Source organism: Chrysemys picta, chromosome 9 (assembly GCF_011386835.1).
Source record: "Chrysemys picta bellii isolate R12L10 chromosome 9, ASM1138683v2, whole genome shotgun sequence".
NCBI classification, from domain to species: domain Eukaryota; kingdom Metazoa; phylum Chordata; order Testudines; family Emydidae; genus Chrysemys; species Chrysemys picta.
In genome coordinates this window covers 68,416,726-68,433,773 of record NC_088799.1, presented here as the reverse complement: position 1 = coordinate 68,433,773, position 17,048 = coordinate 68,416,726, and the positions used below count along the sequence as shown (strand labels likewise).

General features: G+C 40.8%; 1 protein-coding gene across 13 annotated transcripts in view; it reads left to right on the top strand.

Annotated features, from left to right (window-relative positions):
- DIAPH2 (diaphanous related formin 2) overlaps nucleotides 1-17,048 on the top strand; it is a 906,188-nt gene that overhangs the window by 209,827 nt on the left and 679,313 nt on the right. For all 13 annotated transcript variants that reach the window (XR_010590414.1, XR_010590415.1, XM_065557222.1 and 10 more), the window contains one exon: nucleotides 5,021-5,131. Coding sequence is in view for 11 of the 13 variants with exons in the window: in XM_065557222.1 (XP_065413294.1) it covers nucleotides 5,021-5,131 (111 nt within the window). In the remaining 2 variants the exon portion in view is untranslated. The remainder of the gene's footprint in view (nucleotides 1-5,020; nucleotides 5,132-17,048) is intronic.

Genomic DNA, 17,048 nt, shown 5'->3' with positions numbered 1-17,048 from the left:
CAGGCCTTAAGTACTCCTCTCTCTTAGGGTCGAATGGTGTAATTCTCCAATTCTTAGACCAGGCCTTGCAGTGTTAGCTCTCAGCATTGGCAAAACAAAGCTTGCACCTTCATTGGAGACAGGATGTAGGATCCTTGAAACTAATAGCTTACCCCATTATCTTTTTATTGCCAAAATGTTTTTTTTGGGAGGCTGCTTATTTAGTCATGTTTTGCTTTCCTGTTGATTTCCCCAACAGTCCCCTGTTAAGCTAGACAAATAGTTTGTGCAGCAAAGCCCCATTAACCCATTAGTGTTGAGAAAATTATACATCAGTATTTCTAGATTATTACATAGCAGATTCATGTCTGTCACAACTACTGCTTTAGATACTGTGATATATATTATACAGTACCGTAAAATGGGTTTTAGGATTAAATATATGTAGAAGCTGAAAGCATTTCATCCAATCCTGATTCCATAGACTTGCAGGATGGCTGTCTACAGGATACCATATTCTTCCACCATCCAACTCCATGTGAAGTTCATCTGCTCAATGTTATTAGCCATTGCTAATATAGCTAATTGCTACTTTATATGCAGAGTTGCTCTCTGACCCAAGACATGCAATACTGGTTTGGGAATTTTTTTAAGTCTTTGAAATACAGGGCATGGAAATATAAAAACAGCTGCTTCATAGCTTAGCAATTTTGTCCAAAGTTCTGGATTGGGATTTCCGAGCAAATGCCTAAGAAGAAAATAAGATATATGAAAGACATGAAGTGATTTCAGTGCAGCCACTGTTGAAGAGAACAGGCCAGGTTTGTGCTCATACAGCTTTGAAGAATTTAGCTTCTGTTGTGACTTTTTAGCCTTAACTAAAAGAAAATCCTTGGAATGGGTATCTGGATCGCTCACTTAACAAAACTTTACGTGACCACTTCTTACCAATGTTCAGAAAGGTGCTGATGGCAAGATGCCTTCACCGTTCCTCAGCCAGTTGGAGTATCACTAAATTGGGGAGTAGATGATTGTCTTAGTATATTTAAATAGATAAATAAAAATATCCACTATTACAAAAGTTGCTTTCCCCTGTCACCCGGAAAACCATCAAACTACACTTTTACTGCTTCAGGATTGTCAAGTATCATGTACAGTATCATGTACGATGGATATATTCACTAAGTAGAATGAACCAATTTATAAATTGCAACTGATGTCAAAATGTTTTGTGCCTTTCTAGGGTGATGAATATGTAGTTAATTTTGGAAAATCTTACCAGTGCTTAGATGCTATGATTATGAATCTTGATAGAAATCCATAGATATGTTTTTATTTGAATGGTTCAATACATTTAGTAATTAAAAATGACTCTTGAAAGCCGAGAATTTCCTTAGCTATTTTGAAAGCAGTGTTAGGTATACAAGATCCATCTACTTTTGTGTTAAAGCTTTTATTCTATATATGTATACGCATAACACAGAAGGTCAATGGCATTTGTATAGCTGTGGTATAAATCATTATGGATCTTTGTCAGCCAAGTTTGTGATTATGAAGAAAAATACCAGTTTAGTAACTGAATAACCTTTGGCGATGTATAGGTTAAAAGTCAAAATCCCTGGAGAGGTCCATCTAGTGTATCTGTTGAGTGGGGGATTTTGCCCACATTGTGTGTTAGCTCTGAATCATGACAGAGGGATGAAGTCAAGTCCTATAATATCTTTTGTGAGTAAGATAATAATTGATTGTATGACCTTTCCACTGAAAGGATAAGGCCCTATGACAAAGATACCTTTTGTAATCTTTACAGAACAATATGAAAAGCTAGTTCTACAGTAGTATGAAAGTAAGATTATGATCTTTGAAGGTCAATGTCATGCTGCAAGGCCATCCTGTTTCCTTGCTGAATAAAAGAATATTCGCGGTGCTCAAAACCGTAACATCAATTATGTTTTTTAGATATTTTGCATATCGATATCCTAGATGTTTTTGTTGTCAGAAGTTAAAACATGCGTTTTTAAAAGTAATGTAACATCTTTTTACATGGGAAGAATATTAATATGTTCAGAATCATGCAAGAGAATTCATTTAAATATTTTAAGATCACACGTAAATAGAATGTTGTATTGATTCTGTTATGTTCATGTATTGGGGATTTAGTGCCTAATGTGAACTTCATTATTTTGATTTGTTTCTCCTGGCACCTTAATGTGCCTTGAACTTTTTATTAAAGTTTAAGACACACATTAATTTAAAACACTTCTTTCCCCTCTTCATACACTTGGACACCCCAGGGCAGTGTTTTATAACTTCAAATAAAAAAAACCCTATTTTTTGTTTTACTCTAAAAAGGTATTTTTATAAAGACAAAGTGGATGCAAAGTACTACAAATTACATGTTGTTGGTTTTTTCCTTTCTACAACTCAAATGTAGTTAAATTAACTTAAATTTTACTTTTGGGGGAAAAATGGCCATGAGTTGAGAACCCATGTGCCAAAGTAGAATTTGTGGGGAAGGAGGGAAGGAAGTTATTTATTGATTTTTATTTATTTATTTTTAAATTTAGGAAACACAAAAGTCTTCATTTTACTGGAATCCATTCAGATTGGCATATTTACATCCATCTTTTACCATTAAGCAGGCTAAATTGTAAAACAGGAAGAAAAGTCTTGTAGCCATCTTTTGCTTGCCCTCATGATAACTAAACATATAAGTATATGATCTCTACCTTTATGGTTTTCGTGGTAGACTATAGGTGAGATAATTCAGTTTAGATAGCAGTTTATAATGTATTGGTGGCCATGTCTGAGAACAGAAAAGTATCTAAATTAAAATAGTTAAATCAATATTTCCTTTATACACTTTTTTCTTTGTGGTTAATCTCTCTTAATATCCCCAGGTACATGTTTTATTATTTATTATTAATAAGAATTTTATTTTGCCAGCTGGAGAAACCCATCTAGTTTCATTACTTGAATATTCTGTAATGCATTAATGCATTGTCTATCAAATGAATATCTTCTATCATAGAATATTATGATATGATAATATCCTTGTACTACAGTCAATCATACAGATGTTGTTACAAAAGAAGTCCATTTTATAGGTTTTTTTCCCCCATTTTTATTATCTCTTTGATCCAAATATATACACTTGAGCAAAGGTAGAACTGCAAGACTCATTAACTTGTTTCTGACAAAAATGTTCTTTACTTGTAATGTACTAACACAAGCCATTAAGCCAGAATTTCTTCTGGCAGAAACAATCATAGCAGATGGCACCTTTTCTCTCTATTAATTTCCGATTGGACATGTACTTTGGCTTGTTCAGTCATGTCATAGTTGTAACATAACAAGGATCACTCAAGCAAACACAATGATAATGTAGTTATGGGCTTGTACAGTATCCATAGCCTCTATCCGCTTTCTACAGCTGTATAGAAGGTTGCACTGCTCCAACCTTTTCAGTACAACCTTTTCTGTGCTTTTCGGTACAAATGTAACACACTCCTTAAGGTGTTTGATTAAAACTAAACGGTGAAAGTAATTAAAATTGAAAGGGTATTTTTCATCGGTTGCTTATTTTTTTTCCCTGGCTACTATTGATTTTTATGTTGGTTCTGCTTTTACTTGCCGTTAACATCTTTCACCAAACCTGAAATTTCCCAGGAGTCCCCTTGCAGTCTTAATGTGTATCAGCACTTTTGGCATTACATTATTGTCTGCCTGTTTTTAAAATAAATCAATTAAAATGCACAGCTGTTCAATTAAACTGAAAGTCAGTAGCTTGAGACTTCAGGCGTTTTCCAAAATGCTATGCAGGAGTAATGCAAAAGACACCTGGCAATTAGCTTTTTGTTGATTTGTCTTCTAATCTCCAGTTATCGCAAAAATACTGGGAAGATGAAGCAAGTCCTCCAGCATGGATATCATTATCAGAAACAAAACCTGAAACCTTCATTAGCAGTATAATTCTATATAATGATCATAGTACTTTATGTAAGCAAATGGAACAAATTTGCTATTGCATGGACCTGTTTAGCATAGTTGTTTAACCATTATAATAGGAATGAAACATAATGAATCTGCTTATAAACATCAGTGACTTATCTATATATGAAGAACATATTTAGGGGTAGCCTAAAGTGTTGCATAGGACCATCACACTTGCTTTTAATAGGATGAATTTTTTGCTCTTCTGATTTAATTTATAGATATAAAAATGGCTATCATATTTAGTTAAAACCAAATGAAACAAAACAACGTACCCAGTGAACAAAATGTTTGTATACTTGGCTACATTATGGATACAGCATGTAGATCAGGCAAAAAGGTGCAGGGTTATTTGTTGTCTTTGTTTAAAATTTCATTAAACTTATTTATAGAAGCTTCATTAAATTATAGTAAATGACAAATTTGTTCTAAATTTTAGCAGATAATACAATTCATGTTATGCACTGTAATATATATATATATATATATATATAACAGTGCATAACATGAATTGTGTGTGTGTGTGTGTATATGTGTATATATATATAAACCTCTAGTATAAATTGAAATCTTGTTGAAATGTTCCCTAAATACATCACAGAGAGAACTTCTTTCAAAAACAATAGTTATTCACTGGGGAAAAAGCCAAATCTCATTATCTTTATCAAGGAATTAATTTTAAATCATACAGGCATGCAAACAAAAAATAAAAACCAGAAACTGTAAACTTCTCCTCAAAGATTCATAAAAGTGTTAAGCTTAAAATCAGATGAACCTTTCAATGTTTGTCTGTTCAGATGGCAGTCCTTGCACATTCGTTACACTTGTAAACAAAATTATTTCAGCCTTTGTAAAATTATTAAGTAGTACTGGATTTTAACTGGACAATATGATGAGAAACGTCTTTGTTGTTCTTTGCTTTATGCCACTATATTTGATTAGAAAGTTTTTAAATATTTAAAGGCAGAAAGGATTTATTTGCTTGTATGTAAACCATGTGTATGCGCTGAGAGAGAGATTTTTAGTAACTTAATTTTTCTAATTACAGGTGGCCTGCATGCAGTTTATAAATGCCCTTGTCACTTCTCCAGAAGATCTTGATTTTAGGATACACTTGAGAAATGAATTCCTACGCTGTGGACTGAAGAAAATATTGCCAGTAAGTTGTTTCCACATGTTAACCACAGAAATTAAAGTAATTATTATTATTAACCTCACGGCAATGTTATAAAACAAAAGTAAACCTGTCTGAGGCAGCCCTGTTGAATTTTAATGCTTCATTCAAATCTCAGATAAATGAAAAGGTGAGTGAGAAATCACACTGCCAATAATGACCCACCTGCCAAATCCATTTTCATTTTACTTCCTGCCTAATATTTTAGGTATTCTTTACTTGTATTTAGGACCTGGTAATATTTTAGTAGTTCTTAATAATTTTATTCTGAACACAATAACAGATTATGCAGCCAAAAAAACAAAAAACAAGTTAACAGAGTTGCTTTAGGAATCTTACTTTCTTGCTTTTGCATATCAGCATAACACTACCAGAAATGAATTGGTCAATTACTCTGACAGTCCTAACAGACTTAATTTTCATTATGCAGAAAATGAGCTTACCATTTGTCAAATGAACTTCAATATATATAATTTTGAAAGCAGATAGTCATAGATCTGCTTTCCATTTAAAATTATTTCTACAGTTCTGTAGAATCCCAGTTCTCCTGCTTGCCTTGAGCCCCTCTCCAATTTTATTAATTTTTTTAAAATCAGAAGAACAAAATCAGTCAGCCATTTAAACACTGTCTTATCTTGGTGAGGACAGATATTACAATGCAAATATTCCTAGTATGAAGATGCAAACTATTTTTAACAGCAGGGCATCATAGCATACATGTGTCTGCTTTCTTGTTGTACTGTTTTCTATTAGTAATGGAATACTGTATGAGGATGAGATGCCTTTTATCTAAAATCATGTAATTTTTTTTATTGTACTTTATGAACTTTAATCTCTTGGTATGCTTCAGCTGGTTCAGGTGTTGCATTACGATGGCAGCGCAGCACAGTACTACTTCACTGTATCCGAAAAGGGAGAGTGTGTACCAGGTGCCCTCCACCACATTAAAAGAACTTCGTTCTATGTGGTGTTCCAGAAATTGACAGCCAGGATACATCTGGTTAACACTGAGTACAATCATAAGTACCTTCATTTGGATACATATGGCCTTGGAATGCTGAATTAGGGTTTGAATCCTTACAGCTGCTAGTTCGGAAACAATGGCTACATTAAAAAAAAAAAAAAAAAAAGGGTGGGGGTGGCAAACAAAAGTTTTACTCTTGGGGGTAGGAATGAGCCCAGCGATGTGGTTGTTGGATGGTGGCCTGCCATGCTTTGGGTTTCTGCTGCTATTACTTTTGGAAGTGCAGCCTGTGCAGTGTTAGTGGATACAGGTGCAGTGTCCTGCTGCTTCTAACACTGGCAGCAGGACTTGATGTAGCTGCATTACTGATTCTCTTGCCACAGTGGTTATCCAGTACCTGCATTACTCTGAGCACCAGTAACAGAGCATGTAGATTTCTAAGTTTTCAGGTTTTGGACCACTGTTCACTTTTCTCTCTTGGGTTAATCAAGAACTTCGATCTGCAGCTTCTGTTATCACACTCAAGTTCAAGATGATATCTGATTTTTATACCTCTAATTTTTAATCTTTCTTTTTTTGTTCAGGTGGATAACTGAAGGAAGCCACTCAGTTTTTCTAACTTTTTTTTTTAGTTAAAAAATAATATTAAATATACTCTAGTTTTTTGTTCTTTAAGCTGCTCCACTGAAGAAGTTTGAGGTACATTTTGCTTTTTCTGGCCATACTGTGAAGAGGGTTAAATATTCATTTTTTATTTTTTTGAGTTTTGACAGACAGTTTCCCAACAAATTCTAAAACTGTATCAGCCCCATATAATGATTTCTCATAGTTCCCTCTGCAGGTGAGAAATAAACACATCACAGTGGCTGAATCTTTGAGATGGAAGGGAATAGCGCTGGCAAAATGAAGTTTATGTCTCTGAATTTAGTTACTATGTGGGTAGTGATGAGTTCAATAAGACCCTGGGACTTCATAGTATCTTGAATAAGAGTAAATGCCTTTGATGAAAGAAGAGGTCAGTGCCTTGGCCAACTCCTGTCCTACCAGCATTACTTCAATCTTCCTTGAGTTCAATAGGGCTAGCTGCTTTTTTGGTGGCTCATCTCATGCAGATTTGATGCCATTTGCTGAAAGAGACAGCGTGGTGTCATTGGTATGTTTCTAGTCATGGAGCTTGTGGGGTATCTCTGCTTCTCCAAGATTTCTCGTAGAGTAGGGAAGAAAAGAGTACTGATCCTTCTTGCATCAGTAATGTCTGTGTATTGCAGTTCTCTGATCCTGTTGAAGATAAATGATTGAATCCCTTGTTATAACATCCACTAGCATCTTGTAAGTGCATCAGCTGCACCATGTCATTGACTGCCAGTGTTGGTAAATGCCACTTCTTGGATTCTGCATATGTGGTGATACAGTTTGGGTAGGAAGTGTAGGAGGAGATTGTCCACATCAAATGTTACTTTTTGTGAGAACCAGCTGGAATATTGCTTTCTTTAGAGAAGTTGGTAAATAGTCCTTTGATGGTGACATTGCAGGTTTCATATATAGTGTGTCTAGTTTCCCTCCACTAACTTGGTATAAAGTGAGAAAGGATAGTGATAAGTTTAACAGGTAGTGGTCCAGCCATTCAAGTTTTCAGTGGCTTAGTTTGTGTTTGATGGTTATTCCCCTCCAGCTGAAGCTGGAGCTTGAAATACCAGAGGTGGTGAGATGAGATTGGAAGGCTTATGTGAAACAAAGAAGCTAAATAAACAAACCCAGATGCTCTTGCATGCCACCAAGTCAGATCTAGTCTCTTGACTGAAAGTGGTACAGCAGTGTCTGCTCTAGTCAAACATTGGTATTCACAGCAAGGAGGAATATCAACCAAAAGACTTTGAGGAGGGATGGTTTGACCTTGAAAAGAAATTACTCTTCTGAAGCACTATGGGCAGTGTGATCTCTATATATTTCACCACAGCCATCATGGAGTGGATAATTGTACACCATGACCTTAGCGGCCAGCATAAGCTTAAATGGGTCAAGGCTGGAACCACACTGCACAAAACTTTTCTGTCAGAAGCCTTTTGTCTCAGTTGCCTTTATGTTGTATGCATTCTGTCAAAGCTGTGGCTTGCAACTCTGTTTCCAGTTGCCATATGTGGCTAAGTTCCAGGACAAGCAGCCGTTGACAACTTCCAAAATGTTGGGTGAAGATTTATTTGGGGAACAAATAGCTGGAGTGGAGGTAGTCTTCATCTGGCAAGCTAGCAATCTCTCTTCAACGAGGAAGTTGGAGAGAATACCACTGGGTGAAATTCAGTGGCCTGTTGTCATGAGAGAAATTTAGTGGCCTGTGGTATACAGGAGTTCAGACTAGAATATATATCCCTTCTGGCCTTAGAAAAATTTATTATTTTATACCAACACCTTTACAGAAGGAAGCAGTCTTTTCAGGCCTGTGAGGCAAGCAATTACAGCAGAAGTGAGGACCAGTGCCCTACAAGAAGATTTAATAGTCTCGGTGACCCTGAGGAGAATTTGACCAGAGATCCATGACTGCTCCATCTATGTTAATCACCAGATGAATATTGGAAGTGGCAAAAAATAGCTACTCAATTTCTGAAATTCTACAGAAAAAGTCAAGTGTGTATGTATGTATGTATGTATGTATAGGCTTGTTGAGAAACTTCAGTTTAAGCAATGAACTTGTCCCTTCCAGATCTTGCCACTTTGAACGGAATGGAATATAGATTTGTTTCCTTTCTTTGGCTCTAATGCAGAGGAGCCATATGAAGGAAGCAACCTTGACCCTCATTTGAATTTAAAAGTTTAGCTTGAAAATGAAGATTCTTAAATGCATCTCTAAAGGTGTCTTCCAGGTGTTGATAGTATCATCTATAAATCTCAAGGAAACTTAATTTCACATTGCAGTTGAGCCAACAGAGAGAAAGATCTTTCATTCTGAATATGAATGTTTGTAACAATATAAGATCCTATACTGTAATACTTGCCACAGTCATTTATCAAGATGCTTATAGTTCTGTTAGCATCCTTCAGGGAAGGAGGATCCAATAGAAAAATCCACAAAGATGTCATTCCACTCCTCCATCTATCCATATAAGTTACAGAACTCTTAAAGAACATTAAATAAACAGGGCTGTCAATTAATCGCAGTTAACTCACAGGATTAACTCAAAAAATTAATCTCGATTAATCGCACTGTTAAACAATAGAATACCAATTTAAATTTATAAAATATTTTTGGATGTTTTCTACATTTTCAAATATATTGATTTCAGTTACAACACAGAATACAAAGTGTACACTGATCATTTTATATTTATTTTTATTACAAATATTTGAACTGTAAAAACAAAAGAATTAGTGTTTTTCAATTCACCTAATACAAGTACTGTACTGCAATCTCTTTATCATGAAAGTTGAACTTACAAATGTAGAATTATGTACAAAAAAATAACTGCATCCAAAAATAAAACAATGTAAAACTTTAGAGCCCACAAGTCCACTCAACCCTACTTCAGCCAATCACTCAGACAAACAAATCTGGTTAAAATTTGCAGGAGATAATGCTGCCCACTTCTTGTTTACAATGTCACTCGAAAGTGAGAACAGGTGTTCGCATGGCACTTCTGTAGCCTGCGTTGCAAGATATACGTGTCAGATATGCTAAACATTTGTATGCCCCTTCATTCTTTGGCCACCATTCCAGAGGACATGCTTCTGTGCTGATGATGCTCGTTAAAAAAAAAAAAGTGTTAATTACATTTGTGACTGACCTCTTTGGGGGAGAATTGTGTGTCTCCTGTTCTGTTTTACCTGCATTCTGCCATATATTTCATGTCATAGCAGTCTCGGATGATGACCCAGCACATGTTCGTTTTAAGAACACTTTCACAGCAGATTTGTCAAAACGCAAAGAAACCAATTTGAGATTTCAGCCCTTGACCCAGGGTTTAATAATCTGAAGTGCCTTCCAAAATCTGAGAGGGACGAAGTGTGGAACATGCTTTCAGAAGATTTTAAAAGAGCAATACTCAGATACGGAAACTACAGAACCCGAACCACCAAAAAAGAAAATCAGTCTGCTGGTGGATCTGATTCAGATGATGAAAATGAATATGTATCTGTCTGCTCTGGATCATTATTGAGCAGAACCCGTCATCAGCATGGACGTATGTCCCCTGGAATGGTGGTTGAAGCATGAAGGGACATATGAGTCTTTAGTGCATGTGGCACATAAATATCTTGCGGCGCCACTTACAACAGTGCCATGTGAACGCCTGTTCTCACTTTCAGGTGACATTGTAAACAAGGAACGGGCGGTAAACAAATTTTAGCCAAACTTGTTTGTCTGAGCGATTGGCTGAAGTAGGACAGATCCCTTTCTGCAGTACTCCTTCCTGGGCCAGTATTTCCCATTTTGTATGTGTGCAACTGATTGTTCCTTCCTAAGTGGAGTACTTTGCATTTGTCCTTATTGAATTTTATCCTATTTACTTCAGACCATTTCTCCAGTTTGGCCAGATTATTTTGAATTTAAATCCTATCCTCCAAACAACCTCTCGCAGCTTGGTATTATCTGCAAACTTCAGAGGCGGTTTCTTGTTTTAGTCAGGTATTCCAATCTCTTTCAACCCCTTGATTTGTTGGTTACCATTGCATCATTCTTCACTCATCAGCCACATTCAAAGTAAACCTCAAAGGAGTAATCAGTTCAGGCTAGTTTACAGGTTATCTTAATGAGTCTTAATTGTTAACTTAACTGGCAATAGATCATTATCTACCTTTTGTTCTTCCTGTTTTTCGCTCACTTAACCTTGACCCAGAGTTCTTTTGTTTTCAGAGGTTTGAAACTTGTTTACATGTGTTACGCTTCTGGTATGCATGCACCCCATGCACTTGGGATCAGAGTGCTTTAGGCAGTAGTGTCAGTTGACCATATCTGCTCCCTTGATGACTTTGAGCCCCTGCTCCCTCATGAGTATTTAGGGCGCCTGATGACCTAGCAGACCTAGTTAGCAATCTCCACTTTTTTCCATTTGAATATTTTATTATGGTTCTGTAAATAATTACTTACTTAGACAAGACTTTTCAGTTCCTTTGACAGATTTCAGATATTTCCATATGTATCTGCTCCAGGGTGTTTAGTTGTGGTGCTGAACAAGAGTAGTCAAAACATCAGTCCTTCAGAAGTACTCGAAAGGAGTAGGAGCTAAAAATATTTTTTTAGAAAAGAGGAGTTATTCATTAGCTATCCTTCAACTTCACTGAGTGGCCCTTCTAATATGTTACAATATTCTTATGTGGAGCAATGTTACTCAAAGGAATTTAAATCTTTGTATATACAGGGTCAATTAATGGCTAAGCTCCCTACAAGCCTCCACTGATGCTGCTGATGCTGCATCAAGCTTGATGGCAGCCACAATTACTATTCAGTGGGCAACATAACTCCAGTCTTGTGGGTTGCCAATAAAGGGTCAAACGATGCTGGAAGCACCTCCCCTTTGTAGCAAGCATATTGATACAGAGCAGTCTACTAAGACAAGTGATTTTGAAAAAGCATTTGTCATCCCAGGCTTACCAACATCATCATCATCAGACTTGAATCTCTCATATCCTTCAGTATCTTGATAGATAAGCTTAGCAACAAACCAGATGTTTTTAAGGTTATTAATGTTCATTGGACTATTTTTGCACATCCACCAATTCAATACCGTAGAGGTTTTCTCACCTTTCAGTCAAAAAGTTTGTTAAAGGTCTTCTGAGAGGTTTTTCTCTGATAGTCAGCCTCCTACCACCCCCCAAACCTTGGAATCTTAATGTAGTACCTACCAATCTGATGGGACCTCCATTTGCAGTATTATCTTCATGCTTGTTACTCCATTTGTTATGAGGATGGCCACCTTCTTCTTTTCCTTATTGCATCAACTGGAGTTGGGTCATCTTTCAAGCAGCTTCATCTGTCAGAGGCACCACTTGCTTACCACTTTCTTTGATGCAGTCTATCCATCTTTTCCTCTATTCTGCTTGGGCATCTCTTTCCTACCACCCTCTCTTGCTATGCTAGCTTCACCAGGTTGCCTCGTTCATCCTCTGCATGTACCTGAACCAGTGAAGTGGTGCTTCCTGGATTTTGTCAGGCACATCATGGATTTTGACTTCCACTTTTAATTTTGAAATCTGTCTCTTCATGTAACTCCTCATGGTGTGAAGACATTTCAAGCATCTCTGTGTTGAATCTGCCGTCTCTTTATTGCCCATACTTCTGCACAATACAACATTGTTTGGGTACACCATTGTTTTATACAGTTGGGCTTTTAGTCTCAGTGGCGTATGCTTGTCATACTCTGCTCCTGAGATGATGTTTCATGCTTTTACAGCACTCCCCAATCTGGATTGTATTTCATGTTCAGTCTTGCCATTTGCTATGACCTAGCAGTCAAGGAACTTGAACTAGGCAGTCTGGTTTAGTCTTACTCCACTAATCTCTGTGCCCAGGTTCCCTGTGATATGTCTGTTGACTCACATGACCTCAGTCTTAGTCATGCTCATCTTCATCCCAGACCAGTTTCACTGGTTAACCTTTTCCTTTTGAGGGTTCCCTTATTGCTATATTTCTGCATATAACATCATCTTGCCTTTTCCCACTGGTATCTGCCTGCTGACATAGTCCGTCAATATAATAAACAGCACATCTTCTGGTGTGGTCTGACTTTCAGTTCAGAGACTTGTCATTCCAAAATATGTTCAGATCTCTGATATATAGAGGCAATCACCATAGTTTTTAGATTCTCAGGCACTCCACGTTTCCTTGGCACTGATGCGACAGTCCTTCTGTCCACTTAATCATATGCCTTTTTTAGGCCTATAAAAGCCCAGAAGATATCTTATTGGTATCTTTACCTAATTAGACATGGCATCCGTAGTTCCTCATTGTTTCCTAAAGCTGGACTGCTCTTGTTCATGGAGGGGTTTCACCATTCTCCTAAGCCTAGGGTCCAGAATATGTTCCAGTATCTTTATCCCAGGTTAAAATAGTTTAATTCCTTGGTAGTTATTCTTACATATGGGAACCAGGAGAGACTTGCACCAGTTTTCGGGGATTTTCTTGTCTTGCCACATGGCTTTAATCAATTTTATTTCATCCATTTTATGCCTCTTTCATTCAAGTCTTTCACCAGATCTGCTATCACTTCATCGGGTCCCACTGCCTTACCATTCTTCATTTCCTAAACTGCATTTCTCTTTTCCTCCATTACATCATTGTTTAGTTTGGAAAAGAGAAGACTGAGAGGGGACATGATAGCAGTTTTCAGGTATCTAAAAGGGTGTCATAAGGAGGAGGGAGAAAAGTTGTTCATCTTAGCCTCTAAGGGTATGTCTACACTACGAGAGTAGTTCGATTTTACTTAAATTGAATATGTGGAATCGATATTACAAAGTTGAACGTGTGTATCCACACTAAGGACAGTAATTCGACTTTGTGAGTCCACACTAACGGGGCAAGTGTCGACATTGGAAGCGGTGCACTGTGGGCAGCTATCCCACAGTTCCCGCAGTCCCCGCTGCCCATTGGAATTCTGGGTCAAGCCCCCAATGCCTGCTGGGGCAAAAAATGTGTCGAGGGTGGTTTTGGGTAACTGTCATCCAACTGTTACTCCTGCCCTCCCTCCCTGAAAGCGCCGGCAGGCAATCAGTTCGCACACTTTTCTGGTGAGTGACAGCGCGGACGCCACAGCACTGCGAGCATGGAGCCCGCTGCGACCATCGCTGCAGTTATGGCCGTTGTCAACACCTCGCACCTTATCATCCACCTTTTCCAGAGGCAGATGCTGAGAAATCGGGCTAGGAGGCTACGGCAGCGCGGTGAGGATCACAGACCTCTCACAAAGCACGGGACCCCGCGCCGTGAACATCATGGTGGCAATGGGTCATGCTGATGCTGTGGAACGGCGATTCTGGGCCCGGGAAACAAGCACAGACTGGTGGGACCGCATAGTGCTGCAGGTCTGGGATGAATCGCAGTGGCTGCGAAACTTTCGCATGCGGAAGGGAATTTTCCTGGAACTTTGTGAGTTGCTGTCCCCTGCCCTGAAGCGCAAGGACACCTGGATGCGAGCAGCCCTGAGTGTCCAGAAGCGAGTGGCAATAGCCCTCTGGAAGCTTGTAACGCCAGACAGCTACCGGTCAGTCGCGAACCACTTTGGCGTGGGCAAATCTACCGTGGGGGTTGCTGTGATGCAAGTAGCCAACGCAATCGTTGAGCTACTGCTATCAAAGATAGTGACCTTTGGAAACGTGCAGGTCATCATAGATGGCTTCGCCGCGAGGGGATTCCCAAACTGCGGTGGGGCTATAGATGGAACTCGCATCCCTATCCTGGTACCGGACCACCAGGCCAGCCAGTACATTAACTGAAAGGGCTACTTTTCAATGGTGCTGCAAGCACTGGTGGACCATAGGGGACGTTTTACCAACATCAACATCGGATGGCCGGGCAAGGTTCATGACGCTTGTGTTTTCAGGAACTCTGGTCTGTTTAGACGGCTGCAGGAAGGTATTTACTTCCCGGACCAGAAACTAACTGTTGGGGATGTGGAGATGCCTATAGTGATCCTCGGGGACCCAGCCTACCCACTAATGCCCTGGCTCATGAAGCCCTATACAGGCGCCCTGGACACTGAAAAAGAACTCTTCAACTACCGGCTGAGCAAGTGCAGAATGGTGGTGGAGTGTGCTTTTGGATGTCTCAAGGGGAGATGGAGAAGCTTATTGACTCGCTGTGATCTCAGCGAAACCAATATCCCCATTGTTATTGCAGCTTGCTGTGTGCTCCACAATCTCTGTGAGAGCAAGGGGGGAGACCTTTATGGCGGGGTGGGAGGTTGAGGCGAATAGCCTGGCTGCTGATTACGCCCAGCCAGACAGCCGTGCGATTAGAAGAGCCCAGCGGGACGCGCTGTGCATCCGGGAGGCTTTGAAAGCTAGGTTCCTCAGTGAGCAGGGTAACCTGTGACTATTACGTTTGTTTACAGAGAAGCTGAACCTGCCCCCCTTTCTTTACCCAGTTAATGTTGACTATCCTCTCCAGCTACATACCCCGTTCACCCCGCCCCCCCCCTTCCAACACAGGTTTAAAAATAAAGTAAATGGAACTTTGTTAATGAACACTGTTTTCTTTATTACGGATTTTGCGGTAAAGTGTTGAAACTCGGACGCAGACTGTGGTGGGGAGCGGGCATAGTGATGGAAAGAACGCTTCTAAACTCGAGGAATGACAGGCTCCTGCTCATAGAGCAGTCCGCAGTGGTGGACTGGTTGTTTCAACGGAGCCTGCCACCCCTCCTTTTCGGGACTCTGTGTGTGGGGGCTATGTGACTTTGTGGCGGGGGAGGACGGTTACAGATCCCCAGCTGTGGCTCTGTGATCCAGGTTAAGGACCGCTGCATAAGATCTCTAAACGCCCTCCCCCGCCACAAAGTCACATAGCCCCCCCCCCCCCCACAGAACATGAAAACCACCTCCCAGACTGACCAGGGTGCCTAGTGACTGCAATGTGTGTGTGACCTTCTGCTGAACCTGCCCCCGTGTCTGTACCCTGGTAGAGGTGACTGTCCTCTCCAATTACCAACCCCCTTCCCCCCCTCCAAACATACTGTCCCCTAAAAGAACATGATGGAAACAGTAATTAACAGAAACTTAACTTTTATTAGCAACTACACAGTTAGGGGATGAAACTGGGACGGGGGCTTGGGTGAGGCGGGAAGGAAAGGACTTATCAAATTTTTGGGAATGAGAGCCTTCTGGTACTTGAGCAGTCTGCAGGGGTGGAGTGACAGTTTTCACGGCCCCTGCCGCCCCTCCTTCTTGGGACTTTGGGTGAGGGGGGTATGGGACTTTGTGGCGGGAGAGGGCAGTTAGAGAGAGACTGCAGCGGGGCTCTGTCCTCCTGCCTCCGGTCCTGCAGAACATTCACAAGGTGCCGGAGCGTGTCTGTTTGCTCCCTCATTAATCCAAGCAGCGTTTGAGTCGCCTGCTGGTCTTCCTGCCGCCACCTCCAGGGCCGGCTACAGGCACCAGCCCACCAAGCTTGTGCTTGGGGCGGCACCTGGAGGGGGGCGGCGCGGCGCTCCGACTCTGGCCGCCTGGGAGAGCAGAGCCGCAGCGGGCTCGCCGCCGGGGAGAGCAGAGCCGCAGCGGGCTCGCCGCCCTCCCCCCGGCACTCTGGCCGCCGGGGAGAGCTGAGCCCCGACCGGGCTCTGCGCCCTTCTCCCCGGGCTCTGGCCGCCAGCAGAGCCGCGGCGGGCTCGCCGCCCTCCCTCCGGCGCTCTGGCCGGTTCGGGAGAGCGGGCCCGAGGCCAGGCTCGGCGCCCTCCCCTGCCGCACTGGGGAGGGTGGGAGGTGGGGGCGGGAAGCTTTTTTGCCTGGGGCGGCAAAAAAGCCAGAGCCGGCCCTGGCCACCTCTCCTCCCGTTCGCTGTATGCTTGCTGGTATTGCGACATGTTCTCCCTCCACTGGGTCTGCTGGGCCGCCTTGGCTTGGGAGAAGCCCATAAGTTCTGAGAACATGTCGTCCCGTGTCCTTTTTTCTTTCTTCGCCTAATCTGCGCCAGCCTCTGGGAGGGGGATGCCAGGTCGGGAGACAGTCGCAGCTGTGGGATGGGAAAAAGGGAGTGAATTCCTCACAAATATAAATTTTTGTGAACAATGAACATAGTCTTTCTCTGTGAACAAGACCGTGCACAGCACCTATCACATGCGCACTCAGGACAAGGTCGAATTTTCGGCCTTCGCATTCAGTGCCTGGGGTCTTTCAGTGGAGATCAGACAAGCGGGGCAGGACAGCTGAATTCGGGTAGCAGGCTGACATGGTAAGCCGTAGACTTTTTGCTGCTTAAAACTTAAATTATAGCAGTGCCCTCCTTTCACGTTCAAAGCA